We start from the raw sequence: 18,465 nt of genomic DNA, 5'->3' as shown, positions 1-18,465 counted from the left end.
TGCTCATGCTTAAAAGTCAACCAACCAACTTACACCAATCAACTCTTAAGACTCCATGGGCATTCCAAGTAAAGCAGCTGTTGTTTGAATAGGAAGGGGGAAGGAGAGGATGTGAAAGAACACAACCAAAAAAAGGCACACATCAAGACAAATGTCTCAGATTTTTAAAATCCCAGGGGGACCACTATTTGGACAAAATTTCCCAAACACTGATGTAAGAACACTTAAGCCAGTTAAAGCCATACAAAGATTTCACTTTCTGGAGAAGGCAAACTCTCCTCCCATCCAGTCTATTTTTAGACATACACACACAGACACACACATCCCAAAAAAATAAGTTCACTCTTTAAAAAGACGCTAGAATTGAGTATTTATTTCTCTTTGACTCTGATTCTTAAGCTCCTTTGAAACTGTCTAAAATGTAACTCATAAACCTTCCTGAGGAGTGTTACTTGTGTCACTTTCAAGCACTATGGAACAAATGCTGTTCTAGATTGCCAACACTGTAAAACTACATTTCCTTGTAATCCCACTTCGATATCTCAAAGTTTAAATTCATTCTGAAGAAATCCAGTCTTGCGCTTTCAAGCCTATAACAAAGTCTTCTTTCAAATCTCTGTGAATGACAGGATTTGTATCTATACAAGTCGAAACTTCCACCTATCCCTGACATAAGTCACTGTTTCTGTTACCACCACTGTTCTGGCCCAACTTGCTATTATTTGCCTTCCAAAGAAAGGAAAAATTTAGACAAGATAACCCGAGTCCTCCTGTTATACTGTGTATAAAATACATGCATAATTAGAGGGAACAACTGAAGGGAACTGAGGGGAAAGAACTGAGTGTTGAGAAGAACTTGAACCTCCCTAAATTAAGGAAACAAGGATGAACGTGGGGGAAAACGTTGATCTGGAAAATACTAAATGCCAGGGGAGAGACAATCATGTTGATATTTCAGTTATTCCGGAAACTTGAATAAACAAGAAATACTAGTGCAAACAGCTGTTCACGCACTAATTTTTTTCCCATTCGCCTGGAAATAAATCAAAGTCACAGCAAGGGAACAGGCTATTAAAGAACAACTTTAAAATCTCATCAAAGCCTCATACAATTTTCAGAACACAATACACCAGCGTAGCAAACACCTACAGTGTTCACCTCAAGACTCAGGAATTCCTCCGGCCTTCACAAATTGTTCTGGATCTTTGGTAGCTATGGTGCTCAGTTAACTCTGAAAAGGGGAGCTATGGGGCCTAAATGGGCCATGACCAGAATGTATGCTTCAGCGGAACTCTCCAGAGTTCTAAGCCTCTGGAGGCTTACAACAGAATCCTGATCTGTCCCTGCTCCCCTGCCATCTGATTAAGCACAAGCCTCCACTGGACTGGCCTCCCATTCGGCTCAGGAGTGGACTAGCAGCTGCATGTTAAGACACCACTCTCGTTTCCCTGGTTGTACTCCTTCAACACTTTTAACCAAACTTTCTCCACAAGGCAGCTAGCTATTGGCTGCCATTAGCTGTTTCAGCAACCAGTTCCAAATGGGGGGTGAGTCAGCTATCTGCTGCCAAAGTCTCTGAAGCAGGAACCAGGGAGGGTGTTTCAAAAGGCAGAGGGCAATCTTGGGCCCACACCCAGAACAGCCTAGGATTATGTGAAAGAGCAGGCGCCACTCCAGAGCACCACCAGGATCTGACTCTCAGCTGGTGAGTGGCAAAGGCCCTGCTGCCTGTACCTCACCTCTTCAATTACAACAGCCCTGTTCTGAGACACATTTCTCAACAGCTCAGGGGGAGACAGTGCTAGCAACTGAGTGGCTTCCCCTTTGTCTCTCCCAGGAGAGCGGGTAGGGCATACCTATTCTGCTCACATGCTTACACAGGTGACAGGTGAATGTTTGGCTACTCTCTTTTTGTGGAAGTAGTTTTCTCAATTTTGAAAACTGTTCAGGATTTATTAGTCCTAGGCAGATCCTAAAAGGCAAGCAATTAGGATAATGCAACAAAATAACAAATGGCTACTTTGGGGCTTTCATCACATGTCTTTCACATCTATTTATTTTAATTTTAAAAAAAATAAATAAAACCACCTACATGGAGAGAGAAAAACTATCTATCACCAGAACTTTCAAATCATTAACTCATATCAAAATAGCCCTAACCAAAGGTCAGGTCTAAACAGAGGCCCTGGAAGGCAGGGCTGTTTCAATGATACCAAGCTTAGCAAACAAAGTGTTTCCTTTTGCTGTATGAGAAGTTTTAAGAAGTATCTTTCAAGAGACCTCAGGAGGTGGGAAGGGCTGCTCAAGCCCCTGTCAGAAACTGGGAGAGGGAAACACAACTGCTTGGAGAACTTTAAAGACTACATCCATCTTTACTCATGCCCCAGAAAAACAAGGAAGGCCCTGCCAAATAAAAGCTGTTGTACAACCTACTTGTCAGATAAGGCCTTCATTATGGGGGTCCCTAGGAGCAAGGTTTAGAACTGGTTAATTCCAGTCTGACACGCTGCCCAGAAGGCAGAGCAAAGGGCTCAGGTAATGAGGACCAATGGGAGACAAACACATGAACTTCTTTTGACTTGGGCAGCCCCTTGCTTAATTCCTAGAATTCTATTCCACATACTTTCAAGACCTAGAGGTATCCTGAACACAGACTTTTCAAATATGTGAATATGTACCAGACTGTCACTGTGACTTAGAGTCCAGCCAGTCAGTTTGGTGAAGGGAGGGAGTCTCTTTGAAGGAAGAGAGAAAAGCTCAAAACTGGTATATTCCTTTCCACTACTCCTTCCTTCAGTTCAGAAAGAATCCTGGCCCACAAGCTTTCCCAACATTAACAGGAAAAATGTACAGCAAAGAGACAGTATCTTTTTTCTCCAAAAACAACTAAGTGTAAATATTTGCTTGGATAAGTATAAAACAGGACATACTAGAATTGGCTCTTACTGAAATTCAAAGCAACTAGGGTCAGAAGAATCTGAGTCGCCCTTCCCTTGAGGAAGACAGGCAAGAGGAAGGATGACACATACTTCTCCCAGAGGCAGTAAGGCCTTAAGGTTTGGTGAGTCTTGATTTCCACCCAGAGACTGAATGGTGCCCTAGCCTCACCCTGTGGGCAATAATGACTATAACCAGGGACACTCACCCCCATTAAGAGTGGAAGTGAACTGGAAGGAGTCATTTGGGGAGTGGTAGAAGACAAGAGAAGGTCCATCACTCCCTGAGAAAAAACGGTCAGGGATTATTTTCCCAAACACCTAAAGGTGGAGAAGGCAATCTTGGTACATTCTCAAAAGCAAGCCTATGACCTCTTCCCACCTCAACCTTCCAAGTATCTTGGTAATTTGTAAACTTTTCCTGCCCAGCACTGTGTCCAGCAATAAATTCTTCTTGAACTATATTCCTCTTCCAATTAAAAAAAAACCAACAACAACCTTCTGAAGTCAGCATTCCCAACCTGTGAGATGGCTAGAGTAGCAAGATAAAGATCCCACCTCCACCCTCACTTCCCAATATTATTCCTGAGGAAATTCTTGCAAAGATCAATCATTTACCCAAGGTTATGCCAGGCCCTACCCTGGACTTCCCTGAAGCTGCGGCTCCTTCAACTCACACTACCCACTGCCTCGCTTTCCCTCCAGATAGGGCTGTTGGCGCGGAGTCCCAGGGTACCAACAAACACCCTCAAGACAGTTCCAGTCACACTCCGCACCCTCTCTCTCAAAACCCTTGAAGTCTTCCCCCACAGTTCTGAAGAACACCAAATCCACTCCCCCTAATCCTGGGGTGGGGGAGTCCCAACACTGGACACGTGTCATCTTTGTAAGATCACCTGAGAGACTTCTTTGACTCCTCTTTACAGAGGACAGAAGTTAAGAGCAATAAAGCTTCTCGCCTAAGGCTGAGGAGGTACTAAGTAAGTCACAAACTGGAATGAGAATCCCGATCTTCAAACACATTAAAATGCCTCGAACTTCAAGTACCTCCCACCCTCTTCACACTCAACACTTCTGAACAACCCCCTCCCGAGAGCACACCCCCACAAAACACTTTCTTTAGCTCCTGCACACACTGCAGCCTTAATATTAGCTCAGCGTTCGCCCCACCCCTCCACCCCCTCCCACTGGATTCTCTCTCTCACACTCTCACACACTCACTCCCTCTCCCCCCCATCCCTCTCTCACAGCCTCCTCTGGGGTTCCCTCTACCTCTGTTCTCCCTTTCACTACTGTAGGCCCCTCACTTAACTGCTTCCACACCCCACAAGCCATCTGGAAAAAGGCCCTACTTAAGAACATTTTGACCTCTCACCTACACCATCTAAGTTTTAAAAGGCCACAATTCTTCCTAGACAGACACCTCTTCTTCCTCAAACTCCTTAGTGTCTCTTACAATACAAATACTCTTCTCTATGAGGACTGCATCCCCAGAAGCCATTCATCCCCAGGCCCCCTAGAAGTTCCTTCCTCAGTCCATCTATCCATCACATGTTCCCTTTCCAAGAAGATTTTTCCTTTTCTTCAACCAGCCTCTCTCCCAGTATGCTCCACCATTCCAGATCACCTTTCTTGCCACACTAAGCTTCTCGATCTTCCCTACTCCTCTCCCAAAACCCCACCCGGTGTCAATTCTCCCTATTCCTCTTATCTCCCTAAGCTCCTTTTCTTCCCTTCAGAACAAGGTAGCACCCCATAATCGAACACCCTTCTTATTCACAGGAACCCTCTTCAGACCCTCAGTCCCACCAGGCCTCCTTAACATCCCGACACCAGGCCCACGTCTTTCCACACACAAGTCTTCTAGAAAAGTCCCTGTCGACTCTTCACCTTCCCAGTCCTTCCATGTCACCTCTTAATGCCTTCCTTGTCCCTCCAACTCCACCTCCACGCTTGCAGACTCTCCATCACCTTCAGAACGTCCCCTAATCCAAGCTTCCCCCATTCCTCTCCTCAGCAAGATCTTTCTGAGCCCCAAATGACATTCCCAAGCTCCCAAAATGCCCAAACCCTGAATTCCACCATGACCCACACATTCCTCCTCTAGATTCCCCAGTCTCTCCTCAGCACCTTCAGCCCGTTCTCTGAGCCCTCAATTCTTCCCCAGACCCCCACTTGATCTTAAGACTGCCAATCATCTCCTTGGCGCCCCCCAATTCCCAGCCCAGACCCTGAAAACTTTCCTCAAGCTCTTTGATTCCTTTTTACAGACTCTAAGCCCCTCCTTGGCCATTATTTTTCAGACCTCCCCGTTCCTTTCCAGGCCCTGCAATTCCCTTCCAGGATCCCATACCCCTGCCCGACAATGCTTTCTGAAGACCCTCCAACTACCACTCCAGACCTTCCAATTCCACCCCAGTCCTCTTAGGTCCCGCCCGCGCACCTTGCGCTGCTGCTTCTCCCAGGCCGGGTCCAATAACAGGTCTCGGTCCCAGTCGTCCTCCTGGGCCATGTAGTCGCCCATGCCACCCCCGCCACCAGCGCCATTGCTGCTGCTGCTGGGGCCGTACTGGTACGACTGGTTCGCCGCGTGGTAGTCCACCATTCCGCTGCCTCTCGTTCACCCACCGACTGTCCACTCCCGCCTCAGCTCCCGCCCCGGTGCCCGAGCCGCTGCCGCTGCTGCTGCTGGCTCAGCTGCTTTAGCCCGCCCTCCGGCAGCGCCTGCGCACTGGGCTTCTGCGCCTGCGCACCCCGCCGCCGCCGCCACGCTCCCTTGCGTGCGCGCGCTGGCCAAACAGGGAAAAGAAAAAGGAAAAAAAAAAAAAAAAAAAAATCATGTCTGATCATCTGGCGCATGCGCAGAAACCCTTCCTTCCACCATGCCCCGCTCCCCCCCCTTTAGGAGCCGCTTCTCCCGCGAGAGGGAGCGCGTTTGTGGGCGGAGCCAACATGAAATAATCTTAAAGCTGGTTCGTCTGATCCCGAATTAACTTGCTCAGGGCCGGAATGGGCTCCCGTTCCGGAACAAAAATTAGCTGAGACCTACTATCTGCCAGATCTGGATCGTGTCTTACGCTGTGAAGGAGCTTTTAGGTATTTGGCACAAAGTTCTGCCAAAGCTACATAGGTGAGCTGAATTTCAGAGTCAGCTAGCCAGGACCGCCGGAAGCCTGCAGGTTCCCCTCTTCCTCCTTCCTCCCACAGAGAACTTCCCAGGAAGGATACTCACGCCGACTGGCCCCTGGAAATATCCTTAGAGTAACAAGACTCTAACAGACTCAAGCTTTATAAATTAGTAAAACAATATTCAAAGGGCTCTTAAAGCAAAAGCTTGTAAATTTCAGCCAATCAGAATTTCTTTTCGTCAGAGAACTTTTGTGAATGAATCCTCACAAAATGCTGCCAAAACCTAGGCCTTCCTATTCAATAAAGCTGCTCATCAACAACTTGCAGTATGCAGCTGAAATAATCTTGCTTGACAAAACAGAAGAGGACCTGAAGCGTTTGCGGCAGGTCAAGGACTGCAGTCTTCAAAATGGATTGAAGCTCAAAATCAAGAAGACAAAGATTCTCACCACTGATAGATGGAGAAGAGATTGAGGTTGTTAACAATTTTCGCTTGCTTCGGTCTACAGTCAACAATCTTAGCACCAACAATCAGGAAATCAAAAGATGAATTGCACTGGGGAAGGCACTCTCTGTCAGGGACCTCTCCAATACTAAAGAGTAATGATGTCAGTCCAGGGACTAATGTGCACCTGATCCAGGACATGGTCTGTAATTACTTGCTATGCATCAGAGAGCTGGACTATTACTAAGGATGACAGAAGACAAATCGAGGCCTTTGAGTTGTGGTACTAGAGAAGAGTATTGAACATACCAGGGACTGCCAATGTCTGTATTGGAGAGGGTGAAAACAAGTTTCTCCTTGGAGGCAAGGATTTTGAAGCTCTGTTTCACATACTTAGGGCACTTGATGGGAGGGACTAGTCCTTGTAGAAGAACATCATGCTTGGAAGGGTGGAGGGACACTGGGGCGGAGGAAGATACTAGATGAGATGGATTGATCAAGTAACTAGGGTAATGGGGGTAGGTGTGCCAAAGACAGGTAGACGGGCTCAGGATAGGACAGAGTTCAGAGCTATTGTACATAGGGTTGTTGTGAGTCACAGGCAACACCATGGCACATAACAACAAAACAACGTGTGCTCTTTAACAACACATTGGCACTAAACAAGACAGACAAAACTGCCTTCATGGAACTAATTTCTAAGCTCATTCACTCATTGTCCAGAGTGAACCAAGGCATAGCTGATCTTCCAGCAGGTTTTCAGAGGCTGTAAATCACAGAGATTGCCTATCTTTCTAATGTGAAGTAGCTAGTGTGAAGTTGTTGTTGTTATGTGCCATCGAGTCGCTTGCAACTCATAGCGAACCTATGTACAACAGCCCTAAACTCTGCTTTGTCCTGTGCCAATCTCACTGCCTCTGACACACCCATCCCGATTACCCCAGTCACTGAAACAATCCACCTCATAGAGGGCCTTCCCCTCCTGCGCCTGCCCTCCACCCTCCCAAGCATGATGTCCCTCTCCAAAGATTGGTCTTTCCTTACAACATGACCAAAGTATGTCAGATGAGGTCTCAGAATCCTTGCCTCCAAGGAGCATCCTGGTTTAACCCTCTCCAGGATGAATATCTGTTTGTTTTCTTAGCAGTCCATGGTACCCTCAGTACTCTTCTCCAGCACCACAGCTCAAAGGCATCAATTCTCTTATCCTCCCTAGTCATTGTCCAACTCTCTGATGCAAAACAAGTGATTGCAAAGACCATGGTAGCTACTGTAAAGTGCCTAGCTTTGTGTTGGTGATGCAACTCCTTACCGGTGAGGCTACCAGAGCTCCCTAATTTCCAAGGAAGGGAGACTACAAATAAAACACTTATAAATACATTCAAAAGGAAGCCTTGTAACACAGTGGTAAAGTAGTAATCAACGATTAGCTGTAAAGTTGGTGGTTCAAACATACTAGACACAACGAGGGAAACTGGTCCAACTGCCAGAAAGTCAGTTCTGATTAATAGTGACTCTCCATCAGATTTCTGTAAATTTTTACAGGTGAAGACTCCCACATTTCTCAGGAAGCAGCTAGTGGATACTTATTACTAATAACAAGTATTTTTTTTTGTTAGCTGCACAACATGTAACTCACTAGGCCTTATGAGCTGCATAAGGATTCCAGCCTTGGAAAACCAATGGGGGAAATTTATCCTGTCCTAAAGGGTCACTCCTCAAGGTTAGCCACAAATTGTTGTGGTCTACACAGTCAGATACCTTTACATAGTCAATGAAACACAGATAGACATTCCTCCTATACTCTCTGCTTTGAGCCAAGATGCATCTAATGTTAGCTATGATGTCTCTAATGCCACTGGCAGTTCTCTGTTGATGTGCTGTTCCAGTCGCCTTTGGATAATCAGAATCTTGCTTGTGTGTGATATTAGTGATATTGTTCAATAATTTCCACACTCTGTCAGGTCACCGCCACTGCCACCACCACCATAATGGTGTTGGAAGATAAATCCCATGTCCAAATACATTCTATTTTTAAAATTACCTACACCCACTGTTGTCAAATGGATTACAACCCATAGTAACCCTCCATCAAGTCTCTGATGCTATAAATATAAGAGATTTTTCTATCCTTCTCTAAAGTGGATTCAAGTGGCTGACCTTTGTTTAACAGTGCACATATAATGTGAACAAGTCTCCATGCATATTCTATTGTTGTTGTTGTTGTGTGCTATCAAGTCAGAACTCACTCATAGTTGACTCTCCAGTAGGTCAATCGACAGTCAATCTGTGCCATGATCCAAATCATATGCCTTTGACATTGCAGCACAGCTTTTTACCACTAGGCCACCAGAGATCCTACATATTATACAGAGACTCTCTTATTTTTTTTATTTAATTTTATTGTATTATTTGTGTGTGTGTGTGTGTGTGTGTGTGCGCGCGCGCGCGCGCGCGCGCACGCCACCAAATCTGATCTGACAGGTACAGGAGGAGATTATCCCTCCTTCTCCAGCAGAGTACCTGGTGGATTCGAACCGTGCACCTTGGGAATCACAATGCAGCTTCTTGCTACCAGGCCATCAGAGCTCCCTTGAGACTCTCTTATATTTTAATAACAGGACAATGATAAGACCAAGCAAGTAATTTGGAATGAGAGAAACCATGAGTTTGTTACTAATAGGTGTTCCACTGAATCATGGCCACAGCTTTCATTTATTAAGGTTTGAAGTCCAGGTCCTAAGTACTGGCAGTTACTAACTTTCTATCTGTGGTAGGCAGGATATTAAAGCAAGCCAAAGACCATAATCCAGATACACATAATTTCAAATAAAAATGTTTATAGGATCAGTCCTGGGTTTGCGGAACTCTGCCTACATAATGACCAGAGCTATGTCTCCTCCATGTCATTAAAGACATGTCTAGGCACATTCCTTAGTTTTTTTGTGCTAATTTCAAGGGCCAAGTGCCTCCCTTCTAGGACTGCCCTTGATGGCAACAATGGATTTAAGCCTAGCAGCAATTATGAGGACAGTCCAGGATCAAGTAGGGACTCATTCTTTCATGTTGTACAGAGAGAGTCGGAAGGAGCTCTGGTGGACTAGTGAGTAGAAAGTTGCAATGCCAACCTAAAGGCCAGTGGCTCAAATCCACCAGCTGCTTCCTGGGAGAAAAATGGGCAAGTTCTTTTCGTGAAATTTACAGCCTCTGAAAAACTTCCTATAGGGTCAACTATGAATCAGTTCTGACTCAATAGCTATGAAAGTGAGAGAGACATGAATCAGAACCAACCTGATACAAGAGGTGAAACCGGTCAGCAGTGTGAAGATTGTGTCACAGCCCAACTATGTGGGGTGGGGATTAGAAGACATGCTTCTCCAAATATGGAAAACACAAGGATTCTTTTCCTCTTCTGTCAAACACACACACAAGTGATCCAAGGAAGTGGTCAAGGTTCAGGTGGCAGTTGCTGCAGTTTATATGTAAGGAATTGCCAGGAATTTCAGATGGATTCAGAAGATGACTAGAATGAGGGATATCATTTGCTGACATCAGATGGTGCTTGGCTAAAAGCAGAGAATAGCAGAAAGATGTTAATCTGTGTTTTATTGACTATATAAAGGCATTCCACCATGTGGATGGTAATAAGTTACGGCTAACATTATGAAGAATGGGAATTCCAGGACTCTTGATTGTGCTCGGGTGAAACCTGTGCATACATCTTGAGGCAGTCATTCAAACCAAATAAGGAACTATCATGTGGCTTTAAAATCAGCCCAAGTGCGCATTAGGATTTGGAGTTTTCATCATCAGAGCAAATTATCTGCATAACTGGACTATAAAAAGACAAATCATTGGAGGAAGAATTATTAACATGTGGTATGAAGATGTTTCAGTTATTTAGCGAGAGAAAGATGGATAATTTCCTTCTGTGCAATATATTGCCTCTGAAACCTGACTGGCTTGTCGGCTGAGTCAGAACCCACTTGATGGTACTTAATAGTGTGAGTGCACGGTCAGTGCTGAGTCAGTCCCAATATAACAACTGACAGTGCTGCTGAGCTGCACTGCCAACCCAAAGGTTTAGATCCACCAGCAACTCTGAGGGAGAGAGATGGGCAATCTCCAGCTATGCAATTTATCACCTCCAAAACCCTGCTAGGTCAGAAAAGTTTGTTCTAACTTAATGGCACATAACAAGTGCTGCTATAACAGAGACATCACAAGAAGACAGATTTAAGAAACAGAAACCTATTCTCTTACAGTTTTTGTTGTTATGGACCATCAAGTCGCCTTTGAGTCACAGCGACCCTATGCACATTAGCTCTGAAACATGCCCTATCCTGAGCCAATCTCACTGTCTCCAACAGACCTGATTCTATTTTTCCATTCACTGAGTCATTCCATCTTATCCAGGGTCTTCTTCTACTGCACTGTCCCTCCACTCTTCCAAGCATGATGTCCTTCTCAAAGCACTGGTCCTTCCTGGACACGTGCCCAAAGTATGTGAGCTATAGCTTAAAAATCCTTGCCTTGGAGGCAGCCAGAAGCTCTGTGCAGCAGGCAAAATGGTGCTCTTTTAGCCATTTTAAAAGTAATCTTAAAACAACTATGAGATATCTCACCCCAGTAAGAGTAGCAAAATTTAACAGAACAGCAAACATCAAATGCTGGCAAGGTTGTGGAGAAACTGGAACCCTTATTCACTGTTGGTAAGTGGGTAAAATGGTGCAGCCACTATGGAAAGTTGTATGGCTCTTTCTCAAAAAGTTGCAAATAGAAATACCATTTCACCCAACTACTACTGGGAATTTACCCTAAAGAAACCATAACTGCCACCCAAGCAGATATATGCACACCCATGTTTATTGCGGCTTTGTTCGCAATAGGAAAGAGCTAGAAACAACCCAAGTGCCCATCAACAAACAAATGGACAGAGAAGCTCTGATATATTCACACAATGGAATGCTATGCTGCATTGAAAACCAAGGAACTCATGAAATATTATGCAAAATGGATGATCCTAGAGGACATTATACTGAGTGGAATATCTCAATCACAAAAGGACAAATATTGCATAGGGCCACTGTTGTAAAACAGAACTGACATCAGGGTTGAGGGAAGACAGAAAAGGAGGGGAGGAATGATGTATACTTCATTGAAAGAGATGAGGGAGAGAACTGTTTGAAAGAAACATATGAATGGGTATTCTTGTCATTACAGAAGTCCAGAGTGAAGGCTGCCCAGTGGAGTGGACTTGGGGGGAGGGACTGCATAACAATGAAAAATATTTCTTTTTCTTTTCAAGGAGAAGAGTTAATTGGGGGAGGGGGAGGGAGAAAAGTGCAACAATGAATGACTGGAAATCCTAAGTCTCTGTACATTTTCATTAAAATTAATTTTTCTAAAAAGTAATCTTGCCTCTGCCAGAGAAGGAGGGACAATTTCCTCCTGTACCAGTCAGATCTGATTTGACGGTACATGCACAAAAAATAATAATAAAAAATTTAAAAAAAAGTAATCTTGCAGAGGAAGACAAAAGATGGCTGACCCAACTGTCAAAAGGAGCTTGCAAACTCACAACCAGCCTTCAGACAACTTTGGTTTGAGTTCTTGTCCTGTTGCCTTTATTACTTTTTCAACCTTGAACAAGTCTGTTTACCATTCTGGAAGCCCCTTCTCCATTTGTAGAAGGGGAAAGTAATACTTACGTCAAGTTACAATTAGAGACCTTGGTGTAGATGCCAAAGATGGCAGTGCTGGAGCCAGAAGTGCTGTCACGAGAAGCAGTCCCTAGTAAGGTGCTAGGTCCAAACCTAAAAAGAGTCTTGGTGGGGGAGAGCTGTCCAGTCTCTGGGGAGAGCCACCCAGCCCCTGGGGATAGCCACCTGGTAGGTAAGAGCTGCCCAGCCCCTGCTGAGAGCCTCCACATCCCTGGGGAGAGCCACCAGGCCCCTGGGGAGAGCTGTCCAGATGCTGGGAAGTCACCCAGCCCTTGGAGAGAACCACCTGGGCCCTGGGGAGAGACACTCAGTCCCTGGGGAGAGACACCTAGCAAGGGAGAGCTGCCCAGACCCTGGGGAGAGCCTCCAGTTTCCTGGGGAGAGACATCTGCCAGGGAAGAGCCACCCAGTCCCTGAGGAGAGCCACGTGGGCCCTGAGGAGAGCTGCCCAGCACCTGGAGAGAGACAACTAGCAGAGGAGAGCCACTTGGCAGAGGAGAGCTACTCAGCCCCTGGAGGGAGTTGCCCAGCCTCTGAGGGGAGCTGCCTAGTGTGTATGAAGAACTTAATGTAAGCCACTTTCCTTCATCTCCTCCACCAGTACACCAGTAAGTAACACCTCCAAAGTCCTTTTCTTTCTCACTCACAAGTTTGTTCTCTCTGGGTTTCCTCCCTTTCCTATAGGTAACCTGAACACAGTCTTGCTCCAGAACCTGAACCCTGAGCCTGGTTCCAGAGACAAAAGGGAAATATAACTGCCAGCTAAGAAAGCAAAGGTGGATGAATCCTCAAAGTTCAGCCAGCCACTCCCACTGGACTCACTTGCACAAACACCTTGCAGTACAAAGTGCAGAAATCATCATGAAAATATCTTCTAACTGAATGAGAAGGCATGTAGCTTCAACTCAAGACGACCAGTGAAGTGTTAAAGCAGGCTCCCCTTCCCCTTCATCTCAATGCCTCTGTTCAGCATGAAGCATCCAGAGAGTCTACACCACTTTCTCAAAGGGGAAGCCCACAAATTAAAAAAGACAATTTCTTTGTAAAAAAACAAAAAAAAAACCAAAAAACTTATCACCATTGGACTATATCCATCATTGCCTTGTCTTTTCTGGTCCTTGTCAGACCTTTCTCACTTCCTTTACCCACTCCCTCCACCCTATGATCTCATCCCTACCCATCCTCACCCTTCTGCCCCCACCCCTTACCACTTTGGATCCCCATATATGTTTTGCTATTATCCTTCTGTTTTTAAATTCTTTTTTTTAATCCTTGCCTCCAGGGAGCAGCCTGGTTTCACCTTCTCCAGGACAGACCTGTTTGTTCTCCTGAAGTCCATAATATGCTCAGTACTCTTCTCCAGAACCACAACTCAAAGGCATTGATCCTTTTATCATCTTTAGTTACTGTCCAGCTCTCAGATACATAGCAAGTAACTGCATAGTCCCCAGTCTGATATCGTTGCTCTTCAATATTCTAGAGAGGTCCCTGAAAGCAGACTTTCCCAGTGCAATTTATCTTTTGATTTCCTGACTGCTGGTGCCAAGAATATCAATTATGGAATCGAGCAAATAGAAGTTACTAACAATCTCAATCTCTTTCCCATCAATTATGAAGCCGTCAATTGGCCCACTGGTGAAAATCTGTTTTCTAGATGTTGAACTTCAATCCATATTGAAGACTTCAGTCCTTGGCCTTCTGCAGTAAATACCTCATGTCTTCCTCAGTTTCAGCTAAGTAGTATTATCTGCATAACGCAAGTTGTTAATAAGTCATCTTCCAATCCTGATTCCACATTCCTCCTCATAAAGTCCAGACTCCTCAATGATCTGTTCTACATATAGATTGAAAAGGAATGGAGATAGAATGCATCCTTGACACACACCTTTCCTGATCCTGAACCATGCAATGCTTCCCTGCTCTATTCTTGACTGCTGCTTCCTGGTCCAAGTATAGGTTTCACATGAGCATAATTAAGTGTTCCGAGATTCCCAATCTTCTCAAGATTAGCCAAAATTTGTTGTGATCCACACAGTCAAAAACCTTTGCATAGTCAATGAAACATAGACATTCCTCTGGCACTCTCAGCTTTCAGCCAAGATCCAGCTAACTTGGCTATGATGTCCCTAGAGCCACGGCCTCTTCTAAAACCCAGCCTGCACATCTGGCAGTTCTCTGCTAATGTTTCAATCATTTTTGGATAATCTTCAGCAGGATTTTGCTTTCGTGTGATATTGTTCAAAATTTCCCCACTCACTTTTTTTTTTAAATAGGAATAAACATAGATCTCTTCATCAGTTGGCCTGGTAGTTGTCCTCCAGATTTCTTGGCACAACCTGGTGAGCACATCCAGGGCAGTATCTGTTTCTGAATTATGTCACTTGGTATTAAATCAATTCCTGTGACATTGTTTTTGGCCAACTACTTCAGAGCAGACTGAAGTTCCTCCTTCTTGATCATGTTGTTTCATCAGATTCCTCTGTGTCAGCCCATTCTTTTTGGTATAGTGCCTTTCTGTACTCCTCTCATCGTTTGATGCTTCCTAGGTCATTCAACATTCTGCCTTCAGCATTCTTAAGTATTACAACTTGAGGCTTAAACTTGTTCTTCAGTTCCTTCAGCTTCAGAAACACTGGGTGAATTAATCTTACAATTTAGGAGGCTTGAAATCCAAATTCAGGGTGCCAGCTCTAGGGAAAATCTATTTGTCCTACAAGGAAGGCCTATGTCTCCTTTAGCCTCTTGGCACACAATATTTGTCTTCATATAGTTCCAAGTGTTTCACTTTCCCCCATGTTGAGGACCTATTCAGTGCAGAAGCTCAGGCTTAGAAGGATTAACTCCACGTCTGGTTATGCTCTAAAACAAACTTGGAAGCAGGTGTGGCATCCACTTCCAAAATAGCTCGCCTCTGGAAACTCTATGAACTTGGAGCAACGATGAAAGTTATACAAGTGTTCTTTTGTTCACAGGGTCACTATGAATTGTCTATGACTCAATGTCACTTACCACCACCAACAACATAGAGCTCTGTGGGCCTAGTGGATAGAAAGTTGTGCTACCAAGCCAAAGGTGGGTGATTTTAATCTGCAGCCCTCAGGCCTGGTTTTAATTGCTTTTGGTTAAACATTCTCCTAAGTGGTATAGCACTAGTCTGTGCATTTGCTGTATAGAGGTAACTCGTGGTTGCTGTGATGATAAACACTGTGACTCTGATGTGTCAAATGCAACAACAGTTACTCATGGCGGACAGTATTTGGTGGAGCTCCCTGACTAAAACAAACTTGGAAGCAGCAGTGGCATCCACTTCCAAAATAGCTTACCTCTGGAAACTCTATGAACTTGGTGAAACAATGCTCGATGGCACTTAACAACTGGCTATCTTCTCTTGGTGATTGCAAGGTCTCTTTTCTCAGCCAGCTTTCTTTTCTCTGAGATAAAAGGTGTTACAGGTGATAACCTAGGGAAATGTCCTTTACATGGATCAAGGACATTTCTTTTACATGAAGGGCTAAGACGTGTAATATTTCACCATTAATCCTTTTATAGTTTATCAGGGTATCATTATTTAGGTTCTACATCATATTATCACTAGTACCACACACAAGCAAGATCTCACTGAATATCTTCCAAAAACAACTGGAACAATACATCAATGTAGAACTACTGATTTAGAAGAGGCTGTGGCACTAAGGGTATCACTGCCAATGTCAGATGGGTATTGGCTGAAAGCAGAGAATAACAGAAGAATGTCAGTGTTTCGTTGACTACACAATGGCAATTGACTGTGTGGATCACAATAAATTATGGTCAACCTTGAGAAGACTACGGATCCCAGAACATCTGATAGTGCTCATGTGAAACCTATACTGGGACCAGGAAGCATTGTCAGAACAGAGCAAGCAAACAACGTATGGTTCAAAATCAAGAAAAGAGTTAGGGATGTGTCCTCTTTCTATACTCTTCAATCTATATGTAGAACAGATCATTTGGGAGGCTGATCTTTACAAGGAATGTGGCATCAGAATTGAGGGAAGACTCATCAACGTGTTATGCAGATGATAAAAAGTTGCTTGCTGAAACTGAGGACTTGAAGCATCTGCTGCATAAAGTCAAACAATGCAGTCTTCAATATAGATTGAAGCTCAACATACCAAGAAAACATTGATATCCCCCCATCACCACTGGGCCAACTGGCAGTACAATGATAGATGGTGAAGAAGTTGAAATTGTTCAACAATTCCAGCTTGCTCAAGCCCACAATCAACACTCTTGGCACCAGCAGTCAGGAAATCAAAAGATAAAATTGGAGTAGGAAAGTCTGCTGTTAGGGACCTCTTCAAAGTGCTAAAGTACAAAGATGTCAGTTTAGAGACTAAAGTGCAAGCCATAGATCAGTAGTGTTTGCAACTACTTGTTATGCATCAGAGAGCTGGACAATGACTAAAGGTGACAGAAGAATTGATACTTTTCATTTGTACTGCTGGAGTATTGTTGAAGATACCACAGACTGTGAAGAGAACAGGCCTTTCTTAGAGATAGTGAAACCAAGTTGTTCTCTGGTAACAAAGATTTTGAAGCTCCATCTCACATACTTTGGGCATGCTGCCAGGAGTGACCAGTCCTTGGAGAAGGGTATCATGCTTGGAAGGGTGGAGGGACAACGCAGGAGAGGAAGACCTTGGATGAGATGGATTTACAGTGATTCAGGTAGTTGGAGACAGTAAGATTGCTGAGGATAGGACCGGGTTCAGAGCTATTGTATATAGGGTTGCTATGAGCCACGCACAACTCAATGGCACATAACAGCTTAAATCTGTGACAGTAGATGATACAAAGAAAGCAAAAATGGCTTGAAGCATTTACTGATGAAGATCAAAGATCACGCCTTCAGTAGGGATTATGCCTCAACAAGAAAACTAAAATTGTCACAACTGGATCATGATCCACAGAAAATTACTGAAGCAGACAAAGACATACTTAGATTCACATTGCCCATGGAAACAGCAGTCAAGCAGCCAAAAGGCACCAGGGAAATCTGCTGCACATGACACCTTTAAAATATGAGAGCCAGAGCCAGGAAGCTCTTTAGAAGTGAGGATAAGATTTTGTACCCTAGTCTGGACATGTTATTGGGAAGATCCCTGGAGAAAGTCACGAAGCTTGGTAATGGGCTTAAAAACACACTGCTTTTAAGTTAGACTCGACTCATATGATACTCCCATCAGGTTTTCAGATTATAAATGGCAGGGGACACTGACCAACTTTCTTCCTCAGAGTAACCGGTGGATTCAAACCTGCCTTTGGATTGGCCACACAGCTCCTTACCAGCAAAGCTCTGTGGTAAGTTGAGAGAGAGAGGAAAATCCTTAGGAGACAAACGGACACAGTAGGTACAACAATGGACTCAAGCATACCAATTATTGAAAGGATGGCACATTACAACCAGTGTTTCATTCTGGTTACTGTGTTGTCATCTCCTGGACAACAATTACCACAAGGACAAGGGACAGGAACTGTGTCCGTGTGAACATGAGAACAGTTACTGGAATATGTAGGCAAGGAAATAGCTCAAGTAGCAGCCCAGTGTCCTGGCGAGCAGTGACAAGACAGTGAAGAATTTCTGACCTCTCACATAAGGAAATAGAATGGGTATTACTTTATTCATCAACAAAGTTGGGACACAGATGTTAATATGCCCAAGTCACTCTGCTATGGGTAGAAAACAGTCTTGCTCGAGTTGGCCTCTTAGCCAAAGGTCAACCCTCCTGGAGCAGGTCAGCTGTGAGAAAAAGTCATTCCTTCTCAAGAGCAACTACTCAGCTATGTAGGCTGTATCTTAAAAAAACTGTGTCTATCCCAAAGAGGTGCCTTTTGCTAGTATTTACTAGCCCTATCATCCCTCCTACTGGTCTCAGAGCTGGGTCTATTTTCTCATGGACCCAGGGTTTGAACTCATCTTAAGTTTCTGGCCCCTGCTTCTGTCTGGGACCCAGTGCAAAGGTTGGGTTGGGGTGCCCAGATCATTAGGGAGGGCTGTTAAGGCCCAGTTCCATGCTGCCCCTATCCTCTTATGTACAAAGTTTACATACACTGACATGCAAAAACAAAATGCTCTCAACAGGGAGCCACCAGTACATCAAGGGCTGAGTAGCACTGACTTTCCAGCATTTTTGGCACTGCACTGCTAACGCAAAGGCCTAAGGTTCAAATCCACCAGCTGCTCTCTGAA

General features: G+C 44.5%; 1 protein-coding gene across 4 annotated transcripts in view; it reads right to left on the bottom strand.

Annotated features, from left to right (window-relative positions):
* The window catches only part of ACTN4 (actinin, alpha 4), an 87,575-nt gene extending 81,913 nt beyond the window's left edge, over window positions 1-5,662 (bottom strand). For 2 of the 4 annotated variants that reach the window (XM_006899697.1, XM_006899699.1), the window contains exon 1: window positions 5,380-5,596. In XM_006899697.1, coding sequence (XP_006899759.1) covers window positions 5,380-5,541 — 162 coding nt within the window. In that variant the 5' untranslated portion in view covers window positions 5,542-5,596. Of the gene's footprint in view, window positions 1-5,379 lie in introns of all 4 variants that reach the window. The other 2 variants (XM_006899698.1, XM_006899700.1) reach the window with 2 other exon arrangements.
* Between the last annotated feature and the right edge of the window lie 12,803 nt (window positions 5,663-18,465).

This window comes from Elephantulus edwardii, unplaced genomic scaffold (assembly GCF_000299155.1).
Source record: "Elephantulus edwardii isolate Elephantulus edwardi_28Jun2011 unplaced genomic scaffold, EleEdw1.0 scaffold00266, whole genome shotgun sequence".
NCBI classification, from domain to species: Eukaryota; Metazoa; Chordata; class Mammalia; order Macroscelidea; family Macroscelididae; genus Elephantulus; species Elephantulus edwardii.
This window is presented reverse-complemented; position numbering and strand designations above follow the sequence as displayed.